General features: G+C 41.8%; 1 protein-coding gene across 11 annotated transcripts in view; it reads right to left on the bottom strand.

The window, feature by feature from the left end:
* The window catches only part of pign (phosphatidylinositol glycan anchor biosynthesis, class N), a 130,440-nt gene that overhangs the window by 97,960 nt on the left and 11,311 nt on the right, over positions 1-21,169 (bottom strand). For 10 of the 11 annotated variants that reach the window (XM_068053997.1, XM_068053969.1, XM_068053959.1 and 7 more), the window contains 5 exons: positions 19,916-20,174; positions 17,493-17,614; positions 13,943-14,041; positions 10,509-10,615; positions 8,730-8,854 (listed from right to left, as the gene is read on the bottom strand). In XM_068053997.1, the coding sequence (XP_067910098.1) occupies positions 8,730-8,854; positions 10,509-10,615; positions 13,943-14,041; positions 17,493-17,614; positions 19,916-20,136 (674 nt within the window). In that variant the 5' untranslated portion in view covers positions 20,137-20,174. Of the gene's footprint in view, positions 1-8,729; positions 8,855-10,508; positions 10,616-13,942; positions 14,042-15,140; positions 15,430-17,492; positions 17,615-19,915; positions 20,175-21,169 lie in introns of those variants that run through there. The other variant, XM_068053988.1, reaches the window with a different exon arrangement.

A 21,169-nucleotide genomic window follows, 5' to 3' on the forward strand; every position in this document is an offset into this window, starting at 1 on the left:
GGTCCTTCATCGCAGACTGGTACAAAAGGTGAAGTCACACGGGATCAGAGGTGAGCTGGCAACATGGATACAGAACTGGCTCGGTCATAGAAGACAGAGGGTAGCAGTGGAAGGGTGCTTTTCTGAATGGAGGGATGTGACTAGTGGTGTTCCGCAGGGATCAGTGCTGGGTCCTTTGCTGTTTGTAGTGTAGATAAATGATTTGGAGGAAAATGTAGCTGGTCTGATTAGTAAGTTTGTGGACGACACAAAGGTTGATGGAGTTGCGGATAGTGATGAGGCTTGTCAGAGGATACAGCAGGATATAGATCGGTTGCAGACTTGGGCGGAGAAATGGCAGATGGAGTTTAATCCGGACAAATGTGAGGTAATGCATTTTGGAAGGTCTAATACAGGTGGGAAGTATACAGTAAATGGCAGAACCCTTAGGAGTATTGACAGGCAGAGAGATCTGGGCGTACAGGTCCACAGGTCACTGAAAGTGGCAACGCAGGCGGATAAGGTAGTCAAGAAGGCATACAGCATGCTTGCCTTCATCGGTCGGGGCATTGAGTATAAAAATTGGCAAGTCATGCTGCAGCTGTACAGAACCTTAGTTAGGCCACACTTGGAATATTGCGTACAATTCTGGTCGCCACACTACCAGAAGGATGTGGAGGCTTTGGAGAGGGTACAGAAGAGGTTTACCAGGATGTTGCCTGCTCTGGAAGGTATTAGCAATGAGGAGAGGTTGGATAAACTCGGATTGTTTTCACTGGAACGACGGAGGTGGAGGGGCGACATGATAGAGGTTTACAAAGTTATGAGTGGCATGGACAGAGTGGATGGTCAGAAGCTTTTTCCCCAGGGTGGAAGAGGGGACTAGGGGACATAGGTTTAAGGTGCGAGGGGCAAAGTTTAGAGGGGATGTGAGAGGCAAGTTTTTTTTTTACACAGAGGGTGGTGAGTGCCTGGAACTTGCTGCCGAGGGAGGTGGTGGAAGCAGGTACGATAGTGACGTTTAAGAGGCATCTTGACAAATACATGAATAGGATGGGAATAGAGGGATACGGACCCCGGAAAGTGCAGAAGGTTTTAGTTTAGACAGGCATCAAGATCGGCGCAGTCTTGAAGGGCCGAACGGCCTGTTCCTGTGCTGTACTGTTCTTTGTTCTAAGCTCAGATACTGGGAGTGGTGAATATAATATGACCTGGGCGTGCTTCTTCCCGACAATGAATGTAAAGAATAAAAAGGCAATCTTCCCATGATAGTACACACTGTACAAAATCCATAAGGAAAAATATGCAGGCCAAATCTTTCCAATAGACCACATTTCAGAGATACAGTGAAACCCGTAAATCAGACACTTTAAGGACGCCATTTATTTGTAAGTTTCCTTTTTTTCAAAATGTTCATTGTGTGCACTGTAAAAATTTCATAAAATGGCAAGTTCTTTACCCAGCATCCATAGAGGCAGAGAAACAGTTCTATCCCTCGGACAAAGCCGTGCAATCATCCAGTCCCAGAGTTTGGGCGGTTCCTCTGCCAGTACGGATGCTGTGTAACGAGCTCCCCATTTCACAAAATCCACTGCTGCTTTGTGCTGACCTGCATGTGACATTTTTTACAGTGTAAAAGATGCTTGGTGCAATGAAGGCTGCCGATAGTTTGGAATTTGCATGTGTCCATAGTTACAGAGTGCCTCTTGTATTTGTTGCCGTGTAAGTTACGTGGGTCTCAATAAAATGACTGTTGTTTGCAGGAGTTTTTTTTGTAATTAAAATTAAAAAGCCAGGCTTTTCCACTTCACTACTCATGGATCTGAAGAAGAAAACACTCCAAACCAGCAATGGTTTTCAGTAGCACTGGTGACTCTATTTTTCATGCGTTGAAAGGAAATGAGCATCAGTGGTAAGGCCAGCATTTGTTGCCCATTCCTAATTGCCCTCGAGAAGGTGGTGGTGAGCCGCCTTTCTGAATGCAGCAGACCATGTGGTGTAGGTGCACCCACAGTGCTGTTAAGGAAGGAGTTCCAGGATTTTGACCCAGTGACAATGAAGGAACAGCGATATATTTCCAACTCAGGATGATTTGTGACGTGGAGGGGAACTTGCAGGTGGTGGTATTCCCGTCTGCTTGCTGTCGGTGATGTTCCCATCCACCTGCTACTTTTGTCCTTCCAGGTGGTAGAGGTCGTGGGTTTGGAAGGTACTGTCAAAGAAGCCTTGATGAGCTGTTGCAATGCAGCTTGTAAATGGTGCACACTGCTGCCACAATGCACCAGTGGTAGAGTGAATGTTTAAGGTGGTGGATGGGATGTCAGTCAAGTAAGCTGTTTTGTTTTTGATGGCGTTGAGATTCTTGAGTGTTGTTGGAGCTACACTCATCCAGGCAAGTGGAGTATTCCACCACAGTCTTGACTTGTGCCTTGTAGATAGTGGGCAGGCTTTGAGGAGTCAGGAGGCGAATTACTCATTGCAGACTTCCCAGCCTCTGACCTGCTCTTGATGAATTTCCTAAAAGGTTTGTTCAATACATGTCATCCTCGCTACAAGTAGCTTAGTCCTTTATGTTCAAGAATTGGGCTTATTGCAGATTAAGAAGTAAGGGTAATTTGAATACAATTGTATGAAAATCCTGGATAACAGTGCAGTATTTATATGGCTGGTCCAGTTCAGTTTCTGGTCAATGGTAACCTCCAGAATGTTGATGGTGGGGGATTCAGTCGTAATGACATTGAACATCAAGGTGAGATGGTTAGATTTTCGCTTGTTGGAGATGGTCATTGCCTGGCACTTGCGTGGGGCAAATGTTACTTGCCACATCAGCCCAAGCCTGAATGTTGTCCGGGTCTTTTTGCATGCGGGCACGAACTGCTTCAGTATCAGAGAAGTTGGGAATGGTACTGAACACTGTGCAATCATCAGCGAACATCCCCACTTCTGACTTTGTGACGGAAGGTCATTGATGATGCAGCTGAAGATGGTTGCACCTCGGACACGACCGAGGAACTCCTGCAGCAATATCCGGGGCTCCCATATCTGCAGCAGGCTTTCAATTGCACAAGAGCCACAAGATTTATTTAAAAACTCATAACTGCTACATGTTTAATTATTTTGATTGGGATTACTCTTTAAAACGAAATAAGAAGCTTGCCTGTATGAAAATCTCTTAGATATGTAGCAACAGACACGAATGCTATTTTACCTAATGCTATAAAAGTCTGATGGACTGTTGGGCTATCAATGAAAAAGGCAATGGTGCTACCAATCTATTCTAACAATAAGAGATATAAATGAGATAGTCACGAATAAATCCAACAGGGAATTCAGGAGAAACTTCTTTATCCAGACTGGTTACAATGTCAAACTTGCTATCACAAAGTACTTCCTTGGCTGTATAGTGCTTTAGAACATCCTGTGGTCGTGCAAGGTGCATATAAATGCAAGTCTTTCCTTTCTTATGACTAACATTGGAGAGAATGTGGATTAATTCTGTTGGGACTGCATTCCCTCTGTGGGAAAGCTAACACTGCATAATGTACTGTGCTTAAGATCAGAAAGAATTTAAAAATGAATTTCCCAAAATGTCTGTCAACACAAGTCAACCTTGCTACGAGTAGCTTTGTCCTTTATGTTCCAGTGTTGTCTTATTTCAGAATTGGAAAAAGCAAGGTCAATTTGAGTACGACTGCGTGAAAATCCTGGTTAACAGTGAAATTTGCATGGCTGAAGTATTCTGATTAATTGAGAAATGCTAACAATGTTGGTCTTGAAGCACTAGTTAGAATGGCAGACTAGCTTGAAAGCTACTCTGTGTCTCAATAGACTGCTCACAATAAGGTGATAAGCTTATGACTGATCCTGTTTCAGAAGCACACAGGACTGTGACAGGATTTTTCCCATTTAGCATCTAATTGTCACCAGAAAACACATTTGCTCAGAAATTGGCAAGGGGCCAAAAGCAGCCAGTCACGCTCATCACAAGGGAGCATTTAATCATTTCCCGTGACAGCATATGTCCACGAAATACATTAAAAATCACCACAGAAATATAATGATATGAAACTTGACCTCAACACATCAATCACTCTGTATTTAAAAAGTAATAATGCCTAACAATGGTAATGGGCTTAAACAAAAGTGAGGCTTGTAAAATTTCACCTTGTATTGTGCATATTTTTGCATGACTTGCATGGCACAAACCACTTAGTGACTTTTTTTCTGTACTCTTTTATATAGAGTTTTGCTTCTCGCTGGTTGCGCTAGTTAGAGCAAGACTCGAATAGTGCTACGTTCCAAGTTTTAGACCAATTGCCATCAGCAGAAAAATTAAAGGAATTTCAACAAAGAATGCTTTTTGTTGCAGAATTCCACATTCTGCTAACAGAAAGTTACTGTAAAGTTGAACAGTTTTGAGGCATCTTCTTAAGCCAATGTAAACAAAAGGATATCAGGATATCTTATCTTCCATCTTTGCAAGGTAGTCAACACTTCAGTAATTATTTTTAGCAATACATAGTATTTACAGCACAGAAACAGGCCATTCGGCCCAACAGGTCCATACCAGTGTTTATACTCCACTTGAGCCTCCACCCACCCCTTTTCATCTAACCCCATAAATGTATCCTTTTATTCCTTTCTCCCTCATGCACTTATCTAGCTCCCCTTAAATGAATCTATAATATTTGTCCCAACCACTCCTTGTGGTAGCAAGTTCTATTTTCTAACCACTCTCTGGGTAAAGGGGTGGCACAGTGGTTAGCACCGCAGCCTCACAGCTCCAGCGACCTGGGTTCAATTCTGGGTACTGCCTGTGTGGAGTTTGCAAGTTCTCCCTGTGTCTGCGTGGGTTTCCTCCGGGTGCTCCGGTTTCCTCCTACATACCAAAGACTTGCATGTTGATAGGTAAATTGGCCATTATAAATTGCCCCTAATATAGGTAGGTGGTAGGGAAATATAGGGACAGGTGGGGATGTGGTAGGAATATGTAATTAGTGTAGGATTAGTATAAATGGGTGGTTGATGGTCGGCACAGACTCGGTGGGCCAAAGGGCCTGTTTCAGTGCTGTATCTCTAAACTAAACTAAACTAAAGAAGTTTGTCCTGAATACCCTACTGGATTTATTAGTGACTATGTTATATTTATGGCCTAATTCTGGTCTTGCCCACAAGTGGAAACATCTTCTCTACATTTACCCCATCAAATCCTTTCGCAATTCTGAACACCTCCATCAGTCACCCCTCAGTCTTTACTTTTCGAGAGAAAAGAGCCCCTTTTCATTGTCATGTTTTGGAAACTCATCAGTTTTCCAACATCCAAGTTCTTCAAACCTTCAAACTCTAGCAGGAATATTTTGGATATGATGTGCACCCAATTTCACCAGCATTGGTTTGCATCTGGGCTACTGGCTGCGACATACTGATGAGCACAGCAATTCAGGACAGGTTGCTTGCATATGTCGTTGTACTGTCTACGTCACCCAAGCAGATACAAGGGGCTTCGGTTTAACATCTTATCTTAAAGGTGGTGATCAAAGAGGCCAATGGAACGTAAATATAACAGAGATTTTCTCACTCAGCTTATTGCTCGGTCCTTCATTCCAGATATCATTCTGAATAAGGGTCAGTGGAATAAAAGGGACAGTAGCAACATGGATACAGAATTGGCTGAGTGACAGGAAACAAAAAAGTAGTGGTTAACGGATGTTTTTCGGGCTGGAGAAAGGTTTGTAGTGGAGTTCCCCAGGGACAAGTGTTGGGACCCTTGCTTTTCCTGATACATATTAATGACCTAGACCTTGCTGTTCAGGGCACAATTTCAAAGTTTGCGGATGATACAAAACTTGGAAGCATTGTAAACTGTGAGGAGGATGGTGTAGAACTTCAAAAGGACATAAACAAGTTGTTGCAATGGGCAGACAGGTGGTAGATGAAGTTCAATGCAGAGAAATGAGAAGTGATTCATTTTGGTAGGAAGAACATGGAGAGACAATATAAAATAAAGGGTACAATTCTAAAGGGGGTGCAGGAGCAGAGGGACCTGGGTGTTTATGTAAATAAGTCATTGAAGGTGACAGGACAGGTTGAGCACGGTTAATAAAGCATACAATATCCTGTACTTTATAGGGGCACAGAATACAAAGCAAGGAAGATATGCTGAGCTTATATAAGACACTAGTTCAGCCTCAGCTGGAGTACTGTGTCCAGTTCTGGGCGCTACACTTTAGGAAAGATGTGAGGGAATTGGAGAATGCAGAAAAGATTCACGAGAATAGTTCCAGGGAAGAAGAGCTTAGTTATAAAGATAGATTGGAGAAGTTAGAACTGATTTCCTTGAAGAGAAGGTTGAGAGAAGATTTGATAGAGGTATTCAAAATCATGAGGGGTCTGGACACAGCAGATAGGGAGAAACTATTCCCACTCATGAAAGGATTGAGAACGAGAGGGCACAGATTTAAAGTAATTGGTAAGAGAAGCAAAAGTGACATGAGGAAAAACGTTTTCACACAGCAAGTGGTTAAGGTCTGGAATGCAGTGCCTGAGAGTGTGATGGAGGCAGGTTCAATTGAAGCATTTCAAAAGGGAATTAGACTGTTATATGAAAAGGAGAAACATACAGGGTTATGGGGAGAAGGTGGGGAATGGCACAAACTGAATTGCTCTTTCAGAGAGCCGGTGCATACACAATGGGCCAAACGGCCCCCTTTTGTGTTGTAACAATTCTGTGATTCTGTGACTTTGTTTAAGGTAAGTAATTCTTTCCTAAGGTGGGCCACCCACTGGCTGGATAACTCTTTTTCGGCCAGCACAGGCACATTGACCTTGCTAGCAGATTCTATCCTTCCTGCAATAAAGTTCAGCATTCCATCAACCTCTGATCTCTGTTGGAATCTTTTTTGAGGAGGAGAGAGAGATGGTGGATCAGGTAAATGCAGTGGATGGGGTGTGCAATGGACTTTTATAAAGCCTTTGACAAGATATCACATAGGAAACTATTGGCGAAGATTAAGGGATGTGGAATTAGGAGGAGGGTTTCAGAAAGCCTGCTTAGAAGTGAGGAAAATTTACAGACAGTTTCTCAGAGAGACTGCAAATGGGCACAGGTTCAGTTCTGGTGCAGAGTGAAGTGATGCGGTCCATCAATGATTTGCATACAAGGCTAGAGGTAGTAATGGCCAAATCTGCTGCTGATACTAGGAAGCATAAGAAATAATTCTAAGGATCAAAGAAAACTGCAACGGGCTATCGATAAGGTGCTAAAATGGCCAGAAAAGTGGCAAATGGAATTCAATTTCAGTAAATGTGAAGCACTACATTTTGGTTAAACAAAGTCATAATTATGTTTTGTAAGGAAGGAAGTTGACTGATTGAGGGTTCAAGTTCACAAGACATTAAAAGCAGTACTTCAAGCAGCAAGAGACATTGAATATAAAGATCATGATGTAATAGTGAAGCTATATAAAGCCTTAGTAAAGACCACCATTGGAGTACTAATGCAATTTTAAGCTCCACACCATAGAAAGAATGTTGAAGTAACAGAGAGGGTTCAGCACAGATTCAGTAGGATGCAGTCTGGTGTGAGGAAATACAAATACGAGAAAAGAGATAGGGACTGTTTTTGTTTGGACAGAGGAGATAACAGGGCAATTTAATAATGGTTTTTAAAATTATGAAGAGATGGGACAGAGTAGATGGAAACACACTATTTCCAGTCAATGAAGGGGTCTAAAATGAGGAGAAATAGATATAAAATTAACTGCAATAGATTTAGGACAGACAGGGCAAACCTTTTTTGTGTTTTACAGAAGGTTGTGAGGTCATGGGATGCACTACCAGGGCAAGTGATTGAAGCACAGACCATGGTTTAATAAACCAGACAGGTGATTGAAGCAAAAGGTGATAGTGATGTGGGAACTGAGCAGTAACATTGGATGAAGACTATTGTTCATGTGGAAGTTAAACACTAACATGGACTGTTTCCATGTTCATATTTCTACGTAATTCTATGCAATCTTTTGCACCTGGGAACTAGCTTTTAATGACTTACGCCCCAGACCCTTAACTTCTTTTGTCCATTAAACTGTTAGTCCACCTGTCATTCTTAAATCCAAATGTACTAACAGTCACTCTATGTTAAACTACATTTGACATCATTCCACCCATTCTCTTCGTTGAGGGCCCTTTAATATTTTCTACACCATTAACTGTACGTCCTCTACTAGTATCATCTACAAACTTTGATATAATTCTCAAAAATCCAGGACTCTTTCATGTGGAATAAAAAGGGAAAGGATTCAGTCTCCTTACTTCCCATAAATTTCCTATTTATGCGGCACTGTTCACATGTAATTCCATGCACCTCAATTTTAGCTGGCAATCTCTCGTGTGGAACTATATTAAATGCCTTCTGAAAATCCATGCAATGGTCCTACTCTATCCATTTATTCACTGACTGTCAAAAAAAAAAGGTCTTTTAGGTTGGCTAGACATACCTTTCACCATACCAAGTGAATTTTCCAAATACTCACTTATAATGGATTCTAACAATTTCCCCACTGCTGATTTTAAACTCACTGGCGCATAGTCCTTAGTTTGTTCTTGTCTCGGTTTTTGAATAATAATTTAACATTTGCTGCCTTTCAACCACGGAACTTTTCATTGAAGTTGGCAAACTTTGGGAAATGAACAAAGCAAGACCCAAAGTGCAGGAAACCCGTTAAAAGTTGAAAAGAATAAGAGAGAATTACCTTGACATAGGCCTGTGAGCATGTCCATTGGTGTCCAGCCCGAGTAAATGCAGGAAATAAACAACCTGATCTGCCCTCATTTTGTTTGAGAGTGTTTCGTTACCTTTGGCTAATTCAAAAAAGTCCTGTTGAAAAAAAATAAGGCATTGGGATACTGGGCAACAAAGACTAGTTTGCACAGCCAGGTACAGTAATATCCCTTCTACTGTGGCCCCACAACATTTCTCAGCTTCAGAACAGCAGCCCCCACTATCAAGCCAATATATCCCATTTCCACACTGCAAATGCAATTAACAGTTTGGGCTGGATCTTACCAGGCCCCCGACATCAGGAGGCGTGGCGGGAGCCCCAGAAAATGCCTCTGGGACAGGCCCGTCATGGGCCTTGACGCCGGGAAGGTCCAGCCCCATATTGCCGGCGGCGGTGGTGAGGCCTCGTGGTGGCCCGCCCGCCATTTGGCAACAGGGCCGAAATTTAAATATTTAATTATATAAAATGATTGAATGAAATACTTACCCGCTCACGCCGTCCGTTTCTGTTGCCGTTTTGAAGTCCGATGCAGGACACTGGTGGGGAGGGGGGAGCATGGAAATTATTTCAGTGCGGGAGTGCGGGGAACGGGGAAAACGATTCCAGTTGGTGGAGGGGATGGTGGGAAGGGGTTAAAGGTAAAAGTTACTGAACTTTGTAAGGGGAAGGTCAAGTACTCAAGGGAAGTATTTTGGGTGGTGAGAGGGAAAAGGAATGAAGTAAATGGATATGGGGGTGGGGAGGTGGGAGAGGGGATGGAAACATTTCTTTCATTGTTAAAATAAATTTTAATGTGCCTATTCCTTTAAATATTGAAATTCAATGTTAGAGCTGGAAGCCCTTTAAAAATGGTGCCGGCGCCTGCGCAGTGGCGTCGGACGCCATTGCCGGGGATGGATCGGTCGCCCCTTCCCATGTCATTGTGAGGGCGGGGGCGGCCTGCCCCAGCCATGTAAATGAGCCGCCGCATATAATATCACGGTGGCTCCATGGAGTAAAGCCCGCGTCTGCAGGCCGCCATGAGGCGGCAAAACAAAATCCAGGCCTTTGTGTCAAATTAGGGGCAGTTTTGTGCTGTAGGTCCATGCTACCCAAGAATTAAATTGAAAATGTTGAAACCCATTTCACGTAGGATCCTCACAGTGAGTAAACAAAGGAGATTTTCATTCTGTTTGTCTGGGAAAGCTTTCAACTCATGTCCCAGAAGTGAAAACTTAGTGTCTAACCCATTGCACTTCCACCCCAGCCCAAGAAAGGCATTTCTTAAAATGTATTAGCGTTCCCTAAAGGTTAGGACAGCAATATTCTTATCTGTTTAATCTATGCCATCCATGTTTAGAGCACCAAGGCAATAAAAAGACAGGGACCCTTTCACAACAACAACTTGCATTTATATAGCACCTTTAATGTCATAAAAAAATCCCAGGAAAGTGCACTACAGGAGAGTTATATTTTAATACCGAGCCACATGAGAAGATATTAGAGCAGATGATCAAAAGCTTGGTCAAAGAGATAGATTTTAAAGCTGTGTTTTAAAGGAGGAAAGAAAGGCAGACAGGTTTATGCAGGGAATTCCAGAGCTTAGGGCCTTGGCAGCTAATGGTGGAACCATGAAAATTGCGAATGCACAAGAGGCTAGAATTAGAGGAGCATCAGACTAAAAAGGGGCCACTAAACATTTCCTGGAGGATAGTCAACATTTCCCATTTAGTGTTAAGTGTCCAACCAAAAGAAGCCCATTCCCAATACCTTTACTTCATTGAATACCCAAGTGTCCAGCTTTGATGCATCTTCAGCAGCAAAATCTTCCTTCTCGGGTGGGTACATGTGTGTATAAACATGGTCACCACTGGCACCTGTGTCATACAAAAAGTTTAACATCTTAAGCCAGAATAATTTCTTAATAGTGAAAAATAGATACTTTGTACACTAGAGTTTGCACACCTTGATCAAACAATGGATCATAACACTTAATAAGGCCATGGACTCATTTAACAAAATTTATTACTGTCAATGCAGTTGGAACTTCAATTGCACTATGAACCTTGCTGAAAAGCAATAGGAGTTGCAATTGACTTGTCTTAGTCCTTAGTAAAGCAAGAATCATTAAAATCATTTTCTCATTTCTACCAATATATATTCCTAGATTTTATGGTGCAGTGAATTAGCAGAAAACAATTCCACACCCCACCCACTCCCAAATTTGAGGGAAAAGGACCTCAGGCATTACCCTTTGTTTTCTATATAAAAAAAATTCTGTCCAAAGAAATACACACACATCAGTTCTGTGGTGTCACAGGGTGGTACGTGGTACAAGTGCCATGTTGACACCATAAATGCAATCCTCTGGACCCGATTTTTGGCAGGAAAAAAAAAGCTGTTTAGATTTCTTTTAAAAGGGATGTGGATCTTCTTTAATTACTGCTGTGAGGACTATACCTGTACTACACTGCAGCAAATGTCAGTCTTTCAAGTTTGGTAGGCGAGAGTAATGCACTGATAATTCAGTCCCACGACTCCATAGGTCATAGCATATTAGCAAAGTTTCCCACCTACCAGAAAGTAGCCAAATTAAACACGCTATTTGTCCTCCAGAATAAAGCACACTGAACCAGGTTTCATTAAACAACAAAATTAACTATTTATTAATAAACTAAGTCTTAAACAATAATCAAATAACTTAAGTGAAAAAGATTCTTTTAAAACTTCTTATTCTTCCTAACCGTCATGCACACACATACATTCAAAAAAACAGGTTAAACGGGGAAAAAATATGTTTTTGTTCACAGCTGTTTCTTAGGAATAAAAAGGGAAAAATAAATGATTGAGTTTATCTGGTAGGATATTTCCAGTATGGTGAGGTGTCCCAGAGTTGAATAGTCAGGTGCCACTCGAAGTCTCTCCAGGCAAGGTTGTTGAACAGTCTGTGATGTGTAGGCTTTCAAGGCAATTTGTCTGCAGCAGGCATCTCACAGGTCTTTCAGCAAAGGTGTAGCAACAGGTCTGCTTGTTTTGAAGTAGCAGTCTAGCAATAGAAGCATTCTTGACTTTTCAGCATCTCCCAAAACATAAGAGGCAACAGGAATCACTCTTGAGGCAGGGATTCTTCGGAGACTGGAGGCAATAGGAAACTGCTCCCTTTAAAAAAATGCAGGACTTCCTCTCTGCAAAGCAGTCTTCCTCCACAGAGTATAGCAACTCCTCTTTTCCTGGGTCTTTTCTCTCTCCAGGGGTCTTTTCTGTCTCCAGGCAGACCACGGCCACACCACAAATGTAGGATTGCTTTCCAAGAGATGCCAGTCTTCCTTTTCAGGGAGAGGTCTTTTCTATCTGGTCTGCAAACAGGTTCCAGCCAAATTTCACTTGCTCCAGGCAGGTCAAAGCAGAGATTTCACCGCATCCTGTTTGTCCGACACATTGCTCTTTCACAATGCAAAAATGAAACTGAAACTCTAACAATCAAGTCACGTGACCGGTCATTCCCTTGCTATGTTGCTTGGAATTATGTGCCTTGCAGTCTGTCCCTCTCAGTTCAAACACCAAGTTTCAGCAATCAATGTTCACAGAAAAAATCCTTTTTAACAGTTTTTAAAAACAGACAGAATTCTTAGCTTTCCATAAAAAAACTCTTGTAACAGTGTGCAGATGAGATTTACTAGAATGGTACCAGGGATAAAAGACATCAGTTAAGTGGAGAGACGGAGAAACTGGGGATTACTCTTCTCACAGCAGAGAAGATTAAGGGAAGATTTAATAAAGATGTTCAAGATTTTGAATGATCTTAATAAAGTAAGTAAGGAGAAACTATTTCTAGCAGCAGAAGGGTTAGTAACCACAGGACACAGATTTAAGGAAATTGATGAAAGATCCAGAGGTGACATGAGTAAAAAAAACATTTATGTAGTGAGTTGTTGTGATCTGGAATGCACTGCCTGAAAGGGTGTTGGAAACAGATTCCATAATAACTATCAAAAGGGAATTGGATAAATACTTGAAAAAGAAGTATTTACAGGGCTATGGGGAAAGAGCAGTGGAGCAGGACTAATGGGATAGCTCTTTGAAACAGCCAGCACAGGCATGTTGGGCCGAATGGCCTCCTCCTGTGCTCTATCATTCTATGCACAGACCAGTGCACTGAAAGTGTTCCCACAGTGACAGACTTCTGAAGACTGAGGTCGTCAACAAACAACTGTTTCAGGTCACACGCCAAAGCCTTATTCTCTCGTAAACATTCCCCAACACCTAATATCGAACAAATGTATTGTCTCTCCACCAGGTTGGTAGTTAAGTGGCTGGAGGCACAACAATAAACTGCCCTTCAATTTTACCTTTAGAAAAACTACCTTGAAGTTAAGTCGCAGTCTGATGGTAAATACAAAAAAGTGGTATCTGTGAATTCTACAAACAATTGTGGGTCATGCGCATTACATTTAAGTCCCTTGCTTGTTTTCTTGAATTTTATGAATGTTCAAAATAATTTTTTTAAACTGATTTTCTCTCAATTTTCATGGCATATGAAGTGTACTGGAGTTTAAGCTCTTGTTTTGTAAGTCTTTTTTAAACTAAAAGATTACTTTCAACTTCTGACAATCACCAAAATTAGTTACAGCATGGGAATCAATGCCAGCTCATTGGCAGAAAATCCCAGAACAGCAGCTCTTTTCATACTCATCCATGAGCAGCGGAACAGTCCAAATGCTCCCCTGGCTGGCCTCCTACTTTCCACCCTCCACAAACTTGAGCTCATCCAAAACTGCTGCCCATAGCTTAACTCATACCAAGCCCATTCACCCATCACCCCTGTCCTCACAGACCTACGTTAGCTCCCAGTTCAGCAACATCTTGATTTTAAAATTCTCATTCTTGCTTTCAAATTCATCCATGGCCTCACCCCTTCCTATCTCTGTAATCTCCTCCAGCCCTGTAACATTGCAAGATATCAGCGTTCCTCCAAGTCTGGCCTCTTGCACCTCCCCAATTTTCATTGCTACCATCATTGGTGGCCATGCCTTCAGCCACCTAAACCCCAAGCTCTAATTTCTTCCCTAAACCGCTCCACCTCAGTCTCTGCCTTTAAGACGTTCCTTAAAACCTACATCTTTGGCAAAGCTTTTGAACACAGGGAATAAAAAAAGTTCTTTCGCTGTTTATGTTGCAGCAGCAACAAGTCCCGTGTGTCTCACCTTTTGCAAACATTGGTAAAATGTCAGGGCTTCCCCAGCACCAGGTGTATTTGCTTTCGTTAAAAACAGAATCAAATTCTACCGGGTTTTCTTTCCAACCTGCAGGAATTAAAAGATTTAAAAAAGTGAGAAACTGCATTTTCTTAATTACTGAATAAAATACACCAGCTTCTGAAATTCTGCCAACTTCTACATTGCTGCAGGAGTTCCTCAGGGTAGTGCCCCAAGTCTAACCATCTTCTGCTACTTCATCAATGATCTTCCCTTTATCATAAGGTCAGAAGTGGGGGTGTTCGCTGACAATTGCACTCCGTTCAGCTCCATTTGCACCTCCTCAGATACTGAAACATGCCCACATGCAGCAAAACCTATACAACATTCATGCTTGGGCTTATAATTGGCAAATAACATTTGCATCACACAAGTGTCAGGCAATGACCATCTCCAACAAGAGAGATTCTAAACCACTGCCCCTTGACATTCAACGGCATTAGCATCACTAAATCCCCTACTATCAACTTCCTGGGGTTTACCATTGACCAAAAATTCAACTGGACATGCCATATAAATACTGTGGCTACAGGGGAAGGTTAGAGGCTAGGAATTCTGCAGCGATATCTCACCTGACTCCCCAGACCTGTCCACTATCAACAAGGCACAAGTAAGGAGTGTGGTGAAATATTCTCCACTTGCCTGGATGGGTGCAACTCCAACAACACTCAAGAAGCTTGACACCAGCCCGCCTGATCAGCACCCCAACCACCACCTTAAATGCTCACTCCCTCCACCACTGGCGCACAGTGGCAGCAGTGTGTTCCACCTACAAGATGTACTACAGCAATTCGCCAACACTCCTTCGACAAAGCCTTCCAAATACATGACCTCTACCACCTAGGTGGACAAGGGCAGCAGACACAGGGGAACACCACCAGCTGCAAGTTCACTTCAAGTCACACACCATCCTGACAAGGAACTACATCTCCATTCCTTCACTGTTGCTGGATCAAAATGCTAGAACTCCTTCCCTAGCAGCACTATGGGCATACCTACACCACATGGACTGCAGCAGTTCAAGAAGGCGGCTCACCACCACCTTCTCAAGGGCAGTTAGGGATGGGCAACAAATGCTAGCCTTGCCAGCGACGCTCACATCCCGTTCGTTCGTTGGTGTCATCTTCTTCCCAGAAGGTTGACTGACCTGTATTTCCACCTCTGTCTGTCCTGTACTGTCCTTACATAGGTCCGCATAGGTTAACTGCATCCAGTCCATTATATCCATCATCCATTTTCTTCTCTGCTCCCTTCCTACGTTTCCGTCAATCTTTCCTTCCAAGATTTGTCTCTGTCTACCTTCTGTTCTAATGATGTGACTGAAGTATTGTATCTTTCTCTCTTTGATGATATGCACTAATTTCCTCTTTTCTCCAGCCATTTCCTCATTAGTCATTCTGTCTGCGTAGGATTTGCAGAACGTCCTCCAATATGTGCACATCTCGAATGCATTTAGCTTATCACTAGTCTCTTTGTTTGTTGTCCATATCTCTGAGGCATATAACATAGTTGACAAAATGTAGCACCTCACATCCCAAGAATGAAAAACAAAATCACAGTTTAGCACATCAAATAAATTAAATCATTTCTATTGGAGACATAATAAAAGCCAACAACCTCACAGAGTACTTATTTTCGTAAAAAGTTTGCAGAAACAGCCTATCTGTTGAGCACTGCTTCATCTTTAACAAGGCCACTGACCTTTAATAGCAGGTCAGAGGTTAGGAATCCTGCAGTAAGTAACTCACCTCCTGACTCCCCAAAGCCTGTCCACCATCCATAAGGCACAAGTCAGGAGTGTGATGGAATTCTCTCCACTTGCCTGGATGGGTGCAGCTCCAACAACACTCAAGAAGCTCGACACCACCCAGGACAAAGCAGCCCGCTTGATTGGCATCCCATCCACAAACATTCACTCCCTCCAGCATCGTCGGACAGTGGCAGCAGTGTGTACCATCTACAAGATGCACTGCAGAAACGCACCAAGGCACCTTAGACAGCACCTTCCAAACCCGCGACCTCTACCAACTAGAAGGACGAGGGCAGCAAATGCCTGGGAACACCACCACCTGCAAGTTCCCCTCCAAGTCACACACCATCCTGACTTGGAACTATATCGCCATTCCTTCACTGTCGCCGGGTCAAAATCCTGGAACTCCTTTCCTAACAGCACTGTGGGTGTACCTACCTCACATGGACTGCAGCAGTTCAAGAAGGCAGCTCACCTTCTCAGGGGCAATTTGGGATGGGCAATAAATGCTGGCCTAGCCAGCGACGCCCACATCCCACGAATGAATAAAAAAAAAAATCACTTGCATTAACTCTAAATATGTTGGCGAGCAATGCAGTTCCTATATTTGCAAGTACTGAGCCATTCACCAGGTTCACACATTTAAATGAATCACAATTACTTTAGTCCAACTTGTGATTGCACTGGAGGGGGTAATTTTCCAAGCCCATGCTATCAGCAAGCAGCCTCACCCATCAGCAGAGTATGCCAATAACACAGCTACGCACCACCCACAATTTGTTAACCATCATAGATAGGTCACACCCGAATTCCTGCTGTGCATCATTGATGGAATTGCTGGAATACAAACGCATAAAATTATCCTTTAGAACTCAGGAGGAAACACACCAAATGTTTTTTTGTTTATTCCATCTCAGGCTGTGGGTGTCCTTGGCATGGCCAGCATTTATTGCCCATCCCTAGTTGCCCTTGAGAAGGTGATGGTGAACCAAGGAATTCCAGGGGCTCTCCTATCTCACACACCCATCGTGAAATTTGGACAACATGCACCTCACTGCTTGTACATTTAGCTCTTGAACCTTAATCATTACGCAATTCCAAAGCTCAAATATTTCCTTACTGACTCAGCAAAATTACCTCAAATGTAGGAATTCCAGAGACCCAGACCGGTTTGTACAGAGGATTGAAGTAAAGTTTAAAAGCACATGCACGCACCAATTGCTGTTGCGATGCTGAAGTAAGCTGGGGCAGTGGAACAGGTACCATATCTCATTTCATAATGCTGAAGGTTTTAAATGAATGAAAAGTGGCGGTTGCGCCAAAGTAACAGTAATATATCCTGCCAAAGTCAGTTAATTTTTACAAAACAGGTTAAAGATTGCTCAAATAAACTTTATAAAATATAGCATCCTTAAGCTTACAAGACGACAGTGAGATGTGTAATTTAGTCACCATGATACTGGGCAACAAACATTAATTTGCACAGCCAGTTGCAAAGTAAACTATAATTTACTAACCAACAAAAGAAGGAGTCACAAATAATTGCCACATTATTAATAGATATAAATGATAATCACTCCATGGGGGAGGGGGGGTGACTGTTTATATACACCTTTTGCATTAATTAATTTTCTTTACAATACACACTTTGGAAGAGGTGTTTAACTAGAACACTTTGGACCTTGTGAAAAAGATAACTATAACCAGCAAAATAAATACAAATATATAAATTAATTAAGTGCTGCATACCTTTCGCAACAGCACTGACATCTTCGTAAAACCCAGCAATCAGAGCCACATGACCAGGCCTGGATTCAGTAGGAACCCGTGTGTGAGACACACCCCAACTTCCACTGTGCTCCACCACATTCCTACACATATAAAAACTTAACAAATCAGGCATACAAGAAGCAAGCTATCCAAATATGCAGGACATCTGTTTGATACTTTAAATATTCTTTTTTTTAAAACTATGCTATTAATAATGCAAAAACTAATTTAAAAATTTTTTGCAATCAGGTTGTTCCTGGAGTCAAGTGAACATAGCATTGAGTAGCCGTTACTGTATACCTTCATATCTCCCTCATGTTCACCTACCTGCAAATCCAGATTGGCCAGTGCCATTTACAACCCCGTTCTACACGCTGCACAAGCTGTCACCCAACTAAAAAGGCAGATAACTCAGCGAATCCATTCATCTCTCCCGACCTGTGCCCTTTTGCCTTTCCACTGATAACCCAGCATTCTTTCATAATATCTTTCAACAGGTCAAACTAATCTAGGAGGGAACAGGGACTCGTAGTACAATTTGTTTTGGGGGAAAAGTTAATGTTTTAATCCTTCATAAGAAGTAAAACTCATCATCTTCCTGAATGCTCAATTTCCAGGGGACCCTCTTATAATTAATTTCAATCAATGTGTTTGAGGTATCAAAAACACCCTGCGATGATTCACAGTTGCCTTGTTCCAATGGTAGCTCTTTCAAACTTGTTTATTGATCTAATGTTTCAGTGTTAGCACGCCTGCCTCTGATTCAGGAGGCTGCAGGTTCAAACCCCATTCCAGATTGGGCTGATAACGGAGACTGATTTTTCAGTGCAGTACTGAGGGAGTGCTGCATTTTCACAGGTGTTTTTTGGTCAAGATATTAATCATGTTCCTGATCTGCCTGCTGGGGTGAGCTTAAAAGACCAAGTAAAGAAGAGCATATTAATTTCTCAAACATCACCACCAAATTGGTCACGGGTCTTATTTGCTGTTTGTTGGGCCTTTATGTATGTAAACTAAACATCGCATTTGTTGACAAAGTAACAGCCTCTTTGAATGAAATTTTCAATTTGTGATAATCCTGTGGCTATTTCCATATGAAACAATCTTAATTTACCACTTCACAGGCAACAGAAAAAGGAGAGTTTTTATGTACCATTCTGTGCTACATTTGAACCAACTGTACTATTCCGTCCCCAAATAACTATTTTTTTTTATATTTATATTTCAGTCAAGTGGCTCATTTCAGTGTGGGGAGTTGCAGCTGCAGCAATACAACAGGAATTTACTGGATAATCTGTACTATGCTTTCTGACACTGACATTGTAAACATGGTCCAGCATCAACGTTGAATGTTTTTGCTTGTACCTTGTAGTTTAATCCAACTAAAAGATTATTTATATATTTATAATGCATTTATAAAAAGATGAATTAAGACAAGTTGATGGGGTTTTCTCTTTTTAAAAACACTAATTTTCTCCCCTTTCCTGAAAGTCAGGATTCCGCAGTTCCACATAAACCTCCATCTCACCCAACTGGATATTATTGACGTGGAAACTTTGACAATAAGCACTAGTGGGCTATCTGATCAAAAGAACTGTTAGCGAGTCCCACCTGACGCCCACACGAATGTGCCATTAGTAGATCAGGAGCATCAGCCTTGTCAAATGCCCAGAGACAAAATAATGTTTCTTGCAGAATAGGTTGCACTCCTGCAACAAACTAAATCTTTTGGGCCAAAATTTGAAAGAATGCATAAAATATGTAAAACTTTTAAATCACTGTACTACAAATATAAATAAAACACAACAGAGATGAGTGATGAAATCTATGTGTACATGGAAGGAAGTACGCCAGGAATAATCCAAAATTGGAAGATAGATAAAGTATTTGACATAAGGCCAGTCAAAATGTTCTAGAACTTTTTTTTTTACAATCTCATTTACATAGAACTACATAGAATGTACAGCATCAAAACAGGCCACTCGGCCGAACTGATCCATGCTGGTGTTTGTGCTCCACATGGGTTTCCACCCACCCTTATTTCTTTCGCCACCATGCACTTATCTAGCTTCCCCTTAAATGTATTTTTGCTATTTACCTCAACTATTCCTTGTGGTAGCGAGTTTGACTTTCTCACCACTCTGTAGGTATAAAAGTTTCTCTTGAATTCCCTAGTGGATTTACTCGTGACTATCTTATATTTATGGCCCTTAGTTTTAGTCTCCCCCCACAAGTGGAAACATCTTCTCAATGTCCACCACATCAAACTCTTTCAGCCATGATCTTATTGAATGGCGGAGCAGGCTAGAGGGGCCAAATGGCCTACTTCTGCTCCTAATTCTTATGTTCTTAAGATTTTTTTTTAAAAGTGTTTCACATGAGGGGTATCCAACTGTTCATACCGGAGAAATGGTGAACGTGTTTGTCCATACTCATCCAGCTCAAAAAAGGTGTCTGCACGCAATCCATCAGCAACAAAGAGGACAAGACGCTTAGCTGGTGGTGGCAGTGCTGTTCGATGAGGAGTTGTCCCATGTACCAGGGGAGAAGTGAAATAGATGTCAAAAATGGAGGCAAAGAAGATGAGATGCACGAGCAAGCCAATCAGGAAGAAGGTCAGCATGATGACAGATGCAAAATCAAGTACCTCATTCCAAGAGACTGAAAATCAAACAGAAATATGGGAATATTTTTAGCATTTCACATGCAGAAGGTATAATTATGACAGAAAATCAAACATTTTACTAGCAACCCCAAATTAGCATGGTTGTATAATAATTACTTATTAAATTGTCCATTTCAACATGCACACGTATTCTGATGAAAAGTCATCAAGCTGAAACGTTAACTCGGTTTCTCTCTCCACAGATGCTGCCTGGCCTGAGTATTTCCAGCATTTTCTGTTTTTGTTAATTTTCCTCATGTTTTATTTTCCCTTAAAACATTCTCTACTTTAGGGTGTTTCATCGTAGTACTCAACTCCAACATGTCAAAACCAGCATCTGATCTAGTCTGAGTGCACAACCAGTTCAAATGAACAATCAAGCTTCGCAACTGTTTAGATAAATCATCTTTCTGTGATGGCCTAGTATGATTAACTGTGATGAGAGTAACACACTCAAAATAGGATTGTTGATTTAAAGTTATTCCAGACCTAATTTGCTTAATATCTAAAACAATATGTATAAATGCCCCACAAGCCTGACTCCCAATTTTAAATCCCCAAAACCCTTTTGTCCTTACTACATATTATTGTCGAAAGAATAAATCTAGTCACTAGTCCTACAAAATGTAGGATGAAAATATATCTTTGTCCCATACCTTTAGAGCAATGGCAACTACCTCGTTAAAGTCACGTGCCAATGGAAGGCTTACAACAGGGCATGGCAGCATCCTCTGATACTTTTTTTTTACAGGTTTCACACTAATCTCTTCTATTAGCCTCATATATTCTTCATCTACTACACCTGCATCTTTTGGCAAGATTTCTAACCTTTGACAAGTAGGGTGAGGAAACTGTCCATGTAATTTTAAGATTTCTTTTTCTCTTTGATCCTCATCGCCTGATGTCATTAATACTTGTTTTTTTTTATTTGAGAGAGACAGCACTGAAACAGGCCCTTCGGCCCACTGAGTCTGTGCTGACCATCAACCAC

This window comes from Heterodontus francisci, chromosome 2, assembly GCF_036365525.1.
Source record: "Heterodontus francisci isolate sHetFra1 chromosome 2, sHetFra1.hap1, whole genome shotgun sequence".
NCBI classification, from domain to species: domain Eukaryota; kingdom Metazoa; phylum Chordata; class Chondrichthyes; order Heterodontiformes; family Heterodontidae; genus Heterodontus; species Heterodontus francisci.